Below are 9,254 nucleotides of genomic sequence, written 5' to 3' on the forward strand. Positions count from 1 at the left end.
TTTTGGGCTATAGTTCTTTTGGCTGCCGCCAATTCTCCCATAAGGAATGCCTTTTCGGGAGATTGGGGTTTAGAAGATTCTCCACTTGAAATATGAGCCATAAAAAACAAACAAGAAACACAAGTAACAAACAATTAAAGAAAATAAGTGAGTAAGAAATTAAAGCTTGTGGCAATTGAAGAAAAAGCACTCTAAGCACTCAACAAACAAGATTTCCTCCCTTAGCCAAGGTCTTTCTTGTGGTTGAAAAACTCTCAAGTGAAAAAGGTCAAAGCCTTAACACTTGCTCAAAGTAAAATCACCATAAAACTTGAGGAAATAAAGAAAAGACAAACAAGAAAAACTTAAACAAGAAAAGACTAAACCAAATTTGAATTAAGAGAATATGACAAAACTTTGAAAAAGATGACAAGCAAGAAAAGGCACACAAAAAGACTATAAGATACTTACTAAACTTTTAATTATGAAACTTTTCTTTTTAGAAAAATGCTAAAGCAAAAGGATAAAAAATTCCACAAGGTTGAAAACAATTTGCCAATCAAGTTGAATCCATAGTTTGGAAAATGATTTGTCTTTGAGAAGTGATAACCAAAAATGCCTTTTAAATTTTCTTTGATATTTGTGTGTCACTGTTTTTGTTTTTTAATACTAAATGTGACTTATGGAAAAGAAGACCATAATTTGTATCATGCATATTTGTCAAGAACTTTCAATTTTCACAAAAAAATTTGGTTGGATTCAATATAATTGAACACATGAAATCATGTGTTTGGAACTTTAAATCTACTTCTAAAAACAAGTTTCTAATTACATTGCAAACTTCAAAATTAAAAGCAAGTAAGTAAAACTAAAACAAGGACTCCTAGAACACTAATGAACATAAGACTCAAAGTAAAAGGCAAGATCAATAAAAGACATAACAAGAAACATATTCAAAACGAAAAATGCTATGAATATATAAAATGACCGAAAAAAATTTCTGCAAGAAATAAGGTGCTGGAAAATAAAAAGCAAAAAAATAATGACAAGAATTTAAAGGTACTTGAATTTAAAGACAAGAAAGTAAAGGTACTTGAATTTAAAGACAAGAATTAAAGGTGCTAGAATGTAAAGAAATTTTAAGTGCCACATCAACTCAAGCAAATTAAGCATAAGAACCTAAGCTCTAATAACCACATCATGTGAGTTGATTTTAGGATTGTTCATTTTGGTGACACTTTAGATTTATGATTGAGATTTTAAGACAATTAATGAGTGAAAACCTAAGGAAAATCCTCACTGGACATTAACTTAACCAAGTGGTTAAGTAGATGTGAATGTTCATTTCACAAAGGCAAAAGGAAAATACAATTATATGGTGAAGGTAATGACAAGATTGTTGAAGATGGTTGCTGCCCCTTCAAGATTGTGTTTGATGAAGGCGTATATGTAGTGTTTGATGAAGACTTATATGTACATTTCATCTGGTTTTTGCTCTGCTTTAAGTATGTCTTAGGTAGTGCTTAGAGGTTGTCTAAGAGTGGGCTTTTTGCTGAGTAACTCACCTCATAACCACTGGCCATGTGATAAGAACAAGCATAAGTTTTCTTAAACTGTTTTTCACATGTTTTACACAAAAACACGTTTACTGCATAAAAATAAATCTGTTCTTTTCTAAATAAACAGATTCATTTTTTTCACTGATGCCTTGGCTAAGTCTTGTAAAAATTAGATTTTGTGCATCAGGTATTTTGACTAAGTCTTCTTCTTTTCAAAACGACTGGGTTTTAAATAGTTAAACTTTCTCTGTTTTTGTTTTGAAAAATAAATCTGTTCATCTGTAAATGAATAGATTCTTTTTGCCTCTGGTGCCATGTCAAGCTTAAACGTTTTTCAGTTTTATCTCAGCACCAGAATGGTTGACTAAGTCTCCTCACTTAACAAATTCTCTAACTGCTTTTGAAAATAAATCTGTTCTTTTTATTTTCAATCTGTTCATTTTATAACAGCTTTAACTATTTTTCAAAAATCTGTTATAAGTTGGCTTTCTATAAAATGCAAACTTGTTTATGAGATTAATACCAATTCATACATTTGCAAAAACAAGTTTTGACAGCAGAGAGTTAAGTGTTTACAAAGGATTAGCATTTGTTCTTCAAAGATTTCAAAAATCACAAAGTGTTTGTTCTTGCTTTGGTTCCAAAAGCTTGGTGTGAGGTGCTGCTACAGTTCTAGCAATCTTGCCTACTGGTTTAAGGCAGATCTTTGTATCCTCAATCAGGTGTAGTCGTTTCACTTCTCATTTCTTGTAATAGTTTGGTTGAACACTTTTCTTGATAGGTTTTCTTGAAGAATGGGTGTGTGTGAGCTGAAATAGGTTTTTTCAGCAAGAGTACCTAAGTTCTTGTAGGTTTCAAGAACAGTGGGAATTGTACTTGGTTGTACTGTGTTTTAGTGATTTCCACCTGTTGTTGGTGAAGACTGGATGTAGCTCAGTTGAGTGAACCAGTATAACTGCCTGTGTTCATTCTCTCTCACTCTCTGCAATTTCGTTTCTGCATAATTGATAAAACAACAAAGAAATAAATCCGTTCAATTAAAAATAAATCTGTTCTTTCTGGGCACTGTGAATAATGTTCTTGATTTCTGAAAAAGTTGTTTGAATCTGGTAAGAACATATATAATCTGCTAAAAGCCATTGGAACAGATTGACTGTGATAGGTTGCTCAAGAAACTGTCAAAGCTATTAATTGAACCTTAAACAATTGCTTAAAGTTGAAGCTTGCTGTTCTGTGATTCATTGTTCTTAATTTCTTGAAAATTGCTTGACATCAAGAAGAACACTCATAGTCTGTTAAAAGCCACTGGAACAGGTTGTTTGCAATGGTCACTCAATTAATTAGCATGCTATCAATTGAACCTTAATCACTTGCTTGAAATTGAAGCTTGCTGTTTTGTGTTTCACTGTTTTTCAATCTGATATCTGTGTGTGTGCATCTGGAAAATCTATCTGCATAGTTTTGTGATTAACCTTGCTGTATTAAAAGCGTTTCAAACAAAAACAGTGCTGAAATAAATCTGTTCATTTTCACATAAATCGATTTATTTTCTGTAAAACTGGGTTAAACATTGTTTCTGCGAGAAAGTTTTAAAAGGTCAATTCACCCCCCCTCTTGAACTTTGGCACTATTAAACCCAACAATTGGTATCAAGAGCTAGGACTTGTATTTTAATCAAGTTTGTTTGTAATAATGTCTGAGTTTAATGTGCTTTTTGCTGAGGGTTCTGCTTTTAATAGACCACCTATGTTCAATGGAATGAATTATGCATTTTGGAAAGTTAGAATGAGAATTTTCATGGAATCCATTGATGCATTAATTTGGGAAGCTGTGGTCAATGGACCTTATGTGCCAATGCAGGTTGTCAAGGATGGAGAAAAGGTAAAGCCAAGATCAGAATGGAATGAGATCGAAAGGAGGAAGGCTCAACATGATCTTGTGGCCAAGAACATCATAACCTCTGCATTGACAATGGATGAGTTCTTCAGGATATCTCAATGTAAGTCAGCTAAGGAGATGTGGGAAGTCTTAGAAGTGACTCATGAGGGCACTGAAGATGTGAAAAGGTCAAGGAAACATGCACTCATCCAAGAATATGAGCTGTTCAGAATCCAACCCGAAGAGAGCATTGCTGATGTGCAGAAAAGATTCACCCATATTGTGAATCACCTCACTGGCTTGGGAAAAGAATTTGACAGAGAGGAGCTCAACATAAAGATATTGAAGTGCCTCGACAGAAGCTGGCAACCAAAGGTGACAGCTATCTCTGAAAGTCGTGATCTGTCAAAGTTGGGAACTGCTGCATTGTTTGGAAAGTTGATGGAGCATGAGCTAGAGCTCAAAAGACTCAAAGAGCAGGAAACAACAGAGAGAAAACCCAAAGGTCTTGCACTGAAAGCAACTGAATTGGATGAGATCAAGGAGGAAAAAGAAGATGCTGAAGATGATGACACAATCAGCTTTCTTACAAAAAGATTCAGCAAATTCCTGAGGAAGAAAAGCAAAAATAGGAACCAACAGAAAAGAAGGTATCCTAAACCCAATGATTCAAATTCCTCTAAATATACTTGCTTTGGCTGTGGCAAAACAGGGCACATCAAAACAGATTGTCCAGACAATCAAACAAGGGACAAATCTGCCAGCAAGAAATTTGAAAGGAACAAGGGAAGAAGAGCCTACATCTCATGGGAGGAGAATGAAGTATCCTCAACCAGCAGCTCTTCAACAGAAGATGAGGAGAACAATTTGTGTTTCATGATGAAGGATGAGGAGTCAAGCTCTGAATCAGTAAGTAATTTTTCTGCTGATTCTGATAACTATGATGATTTGCTTGCTGCCTTCAAGGAAACACATAATGAAGCCAATAGGCTAGCTGTAATATGTAATAAGCTGCAAAAGGTAAATAATGTGCTTGCACCTAAAGTAAAAATACTTGAGGAAGAATTGCATAAGGCCAAAACAGATTTGGTAAGCCTTGAACTGACTTGCTTGCATGCCTCTATTAAAAACTGTGAAAACTGCAAAAGATTGGAAAAACAAGTGGAATATTTGCTGAAAACCCTTTCCAATTTCACCAAGGGAAGAGAAAACCTTGAGTCTCTCCTTGGATCACAGAATGCTGTTTTCAATAAGAATGGACTTGGTTATACCCCTGGAAATACAACCAATGTAAAAAAGCTTTCAAGTTTTTTTGTTCCAGCAAAATCAGTTTTTTCAGCTTTTAACAGTGGCAAAAAGGCATCTCATGTAACCTGTTTTTACTGCATAAAATCTGGTCATACATCTAGGTCTTGCATTGCTAGAAAGCATCTTGTTCCTAAGAACTTAGCAAAATGGCTACCAAAGAGAAGGTTTTAATCTGTGCTGGACCCTATACTGGAAAGGGTACCATTTGTATATTTTTTATTCTGTTTTGCAGATTGGCAGCAAGAAAAACCAGTGGTACTTGGACAGTGGCTGTTCCAAGCATATGACTGGAGATCTTACAAAGTTCACCAGCTAAAAGCTCAAAGCAGAAGGACATGTAACCTATGGTGATAATAACCGAGGGAGGATTTTGGGCAGAGGAACTGTTGGAACAGGGAACTCAACAACCATTGAGAATGTGCTGTATGTAGAAGGACTTAAGCATAGTCTTCTCAGCATAAGTCAGCTTTGTGACAAAGGATACAAAGTGAATTTTGAGTCAAAAGGCTGCACAATATCAAGTAATTCATCTAGTAAGGTACTGTTTACTGGTAAGAGAGTGAATAACATATATCTGCTGAATATCATGGAAACTAACTCTTCAAATGAGTGTTTGCTGTCCAGAAGTGATGAGTCTTGGTTGTGGCACAGGAGGTTGGCTCACATACACACAAATCACTTGAATAAATTGAAATCTAAAGATTTAGTTTCTGGTTTACCTAACATTAAATTTCAGGACAACAGGCTTTGTGATGCTTGTGTGAAAGGTAAACAAATCAAATCCTCTTTCAAGTTAAAGGATATTGTCTCTACAAAAAATCCATTGGATGTGTTACATATGGACTTATTTGGTCCATCTAGAGTTGCTAGCTTGGCTGGAAATTTGTATGCTTTAGTTGTTGTGGATGATTACTCTAGATTTACATGGACTTTATTTCTTGCACATAAACATGATGCTTACACTGCCTTTAAGAAATTAGCAAAAATTCTGCAAAATGAAAATGGCTGTTGCATTAAATCAATTCGAAGTGATCATGGGGGAGAGTTTCAAAATGCTAAGTTTGAGAGGTTCTGTGAGAAGCATGGGATAGCTCATACCTTTTCAGCCCCTAGGACACCCCAACAAAATGGTGTAGTTGAAAGGAAAAATAGATCACTAGAGGAACTAGCTAGAACTATGTTAAATGAATCTAAGCTTCCTAAGTATTTTTGGGCTGATGCTGTTTATACTGCAGGTTATGTCTTAAATAGGACCTTAATAAGACCAATTCTTAAGAAAACCCCATATGAATAGTATAAGGGCATAAAACCTAGTGTAAGCCACCTTAGAGTATTTGGGTGTAAATGCTTTGTATTGAATAATGGCAAAGAAAATCTTGGTAAGTTTGATGCTAAATCTGATGAAGCTGTGCACATTGGTTATGCTTTGAATGGTCATGCATATAGAGTCTTCAATAAAAGGTTGCTCATAGTAGAAGAATCAATGCATGTTGTTTTTGATGAAACTGATCATAGTATATCTAAAACTGCTGCTGTTGAACCTGACAGTAATGAATTTAAATCTGTTTTAAATCAAAATGAATCGATTCATTTTGATACTGCCGATACACATGCTATACAAGAATCTACTGCAGCTGCAGGTTTGCCAAAAGAGTGGAAAACCCCAAGAAACTTAACCCTTGATAATGTCATTGGGAACATTGAGAAAGGAGTGTCAACTAGAAAATCCTTGAACAATTTATGTGAAGCAATGGCCTTTGTATCTCAAGTTGAACCCAAGAATTTGAATGAAGCTCTCAAGGACAGCAACTGGATTTTAGCTATGCAAGAGGAACTGAATCAGTTCGCTCTTAATGAGGTCTGGACTCTTGTTCCTAGAATACCTGAGATGAATGTAATTGGAACAAAATGGGTATTTAGAAACAAGATGGATGAGCATGGAGTGATCACCAGAAACAAGGCTAGGCTTGTAGCTAAAGGGTACAATCAAGAAGAAGGAATAGACTATGATGAGACATATGCACCAGTGGCTCGGTTAGAAGCTGTTAGACTGCTGCTTGCCTTCTCCTGCATCAAAGGTTTCAAGCTATTTCAAATGGATGTGAAAAGTGCCTTTCTAAATGGCTATATAAATGAAGAGGTATTTGTCTCACAACCACCAGGTTTTGAAGACCATTAACATCCAGAATATGTGTTCAAACTCCAAAAGGCTCTCTATGGACTCAAGCAAGCTCCTAGGCAATGGTATGAGAGGCTAAGTGATTTTCTCACCTCACAAGGCTATGACAGAGGCACATCAGATAAGACCTTGTTCATTAAGAAGAAAGGAGATGACTCAATTCTAGTCCAAGTATATGTGGATGACATCATTTTTGGATCAAACAATGGAGAATTGTGTGAAGCTTTCGTGAAAGTCATGAAGAGTGAGTTTGAAATGTCAATGATGGGTGAGTTGAACTATTTTCTAGGCTTGCAGGTCAAACAACTCAAGGATGGCATTTTCTAGGCACTGTGAATAATGTTCTTGATTTCTGAAAAAGTTGTTTGAATCTGATAAGAACATATATAATCTGCTAAAAGCCATTGGAACAGATTGACTGTGATAGGTTGCTCAAGAAACTGTCAAAGCTATTAATTGAACCTTAAACAATTGCTTAAAGTTGAAGCTTGCTGTTCTGTGATTCATTGTTCTTAATTTCTTGAAAATTGCTTGACATCAAGAAGAACACTCATAGTCTGTTAAAAGCCACTGGAACAGGTTGTTTGCAAAGGTCACTCAATTAATTAGCATGCTATCAATTGAACCTTAATCACTTGCTTGAAATTGAAGCTTGCTGTTTTGTGTTTCACTGTTTTTCAATCTGATATCTGTGTGTGTGCATCTGGAAAATCTATCTGCATAGTCTTGTGATTAACCTTGCTGTATTAAAAGCGTTTCAAACAAAAACAGTGCTGAAATAAATCTGTTCATTTTCACATAAATCGATTTATTTTCTGTAAAACTGGGTTAAACATTGTTTCTGCGAGAAAGTTTTAAAAGGTCAATTCACCCCCCCCCCCCCCCCCCCCCCCTCTTGAACTTTGGCACTATTAAACCCAACAAAGATATGGTGCGAAAATTACATAAGGAAAACAAGAGGAGCACGTGGAAACCGAATAAACATAAGGAAGCAAAATAAGAACATGTTTATGAATAGAATGGAATGATAATGGAAGGAAAAGATGAAGGAAAAGGAAGCTTATGATAAATGGAATTGAAAATGGTTGCACGCCACTTGGATGGTGAAATGACTCCAAGATAAATGAAGGATGCTGCCACTTGAGAGCTCTCAAAACTCACAAGATAAGACTAAGACTAAGAGGACAAGCCTCACTAATCATTCACACACAAAAATGTGCAGAGTAACTTTTCTCTATTTCATTCAACATCTCAATACAAAGAGGGAGGCCTCCTATTTATTGAATGAGGAGCCTTGGAGAACAAGTTGTGGGGTAGGAAGGGAAAGACAAATATGGTGCGGTCTAGGGATTGACTTTAGTCAATGCCGCACCATTATGCACATTCTAGAAAGTAGGGTTTCCTTCCTTCCCTATTGGACTTCTAATAGGCCCAATCCTATAACTTCACCTCCTATTTATGCTATATAAATCTACTTTACGGAAATTACAAAAAGGGAAACCAATTGATGCTCAACACCCAAAGTCTATGCTCTGCTTCTAGTAATCCTCTGAGGTATGGTGGGTGTTGAGGTCATGGGTTGTGCTTGGGTAGTAAATGCCCTCTCTCCTTGGTCTTCATCAACTAGCAGACCATACATCATGTTTGTAGTTTGTCTTTATGCTAGATTTCAATCCAATCCAAAAGAATCTCACTTTAAAGCTGCCAAACGTATTTTGAAATATCTTAAGGTAACAACCACTATTGGTTTATGGTATCATTCTCACTCTCCTATACATTTAGTTGGATATTCTAATTCTGATTTTGCAGGGTGCAAGACGGATAGAAAAGGCACAAGTGGGACTTTTCATCTTCTTGGTTCAAGTCTCATATCTTTGCATAGCAAGAAGCAAGCTTGTGTGGATCTTTCAACTGCAGAAGCTGAATACATAGCTTGTGGAAGCTATTGTGCATAGATTCTTTGGATTAAACAACAACTAAAAGATTTTGGGTTGAAAGTCAGCAAGGTGCCTTTGCTTTGTGACAACATAAGTGCTATTAATCTCACAAAATATTGAATTCTGCTGTCAAGAACAAAGCACATTGAGATCCTTCATCATTTTATTAGGGATCATGTAAGCAATGGAGATTGTGAAGTACAATTTATTGAAAGAGAAAAGCAACTTGCAGATATTTTCACCAAGCCTTTGCCAAAAGACAGGTTTTTCTTTTTAAGAAATGAGTTAGGTACTATTGATCCTCAAACTCTTTCTTAAATTTTGTTTCTACTCTATTGGTGAAGACAAATAGGGGGAGAATTATCTGGTTTGTATATGGTTTGTATGCTGCTATATATCTGTTTTAAATTTGGT

The 9,254-nt window shown here is 35.8% G+C and overlaps 1 protein-coding gene across 1 annotated transcript; it reads left to right on the forward strand.

The window, feature by feature from the left end:
* Positions 1–8,459: 8,459 nt before the first annotated feature.
* Positions 8,460–8,858, forward strand: LOC137838735 (secreted RxLR effector protein 161-like). The gene has a single exon (XM_068647962.2). It carries the CDS (start codon positions 8,460–8,462, stop codon positions 8,856–8,858), a length of 399 nt encoding a protein of 132 aa, XP_068504063.2.
* Positions 8,859–9,254: the final 396 nt, after the last annotated feature.

The sequence above is a fragment of the Phaseolus vulgaris genome, chromosome 4 (assembly GCF_051622355.1).
Source record: "Phaseolus vulgaris cultivar YP4 chromosome 4, ASM5162235v1, whole genome shotgun sequence".
NCBI classification, from domain to species: Eukaryota; Viridiplantae; Streptophyta; class Magnoliopsida; order Fabales; family Fabaceae; genus Phaseolus; species Phaseolus vulgaris.

Excerpts from the sequence above, each read along its gene's own strand:
- LOC137838735 (XM_068647962.2), top strand. The coding sequence starts at position 8,460 with ATGGTGGGTGTTGAGGTCATGGGTTGTGCTTGGGTAGTAAATGCCCTC.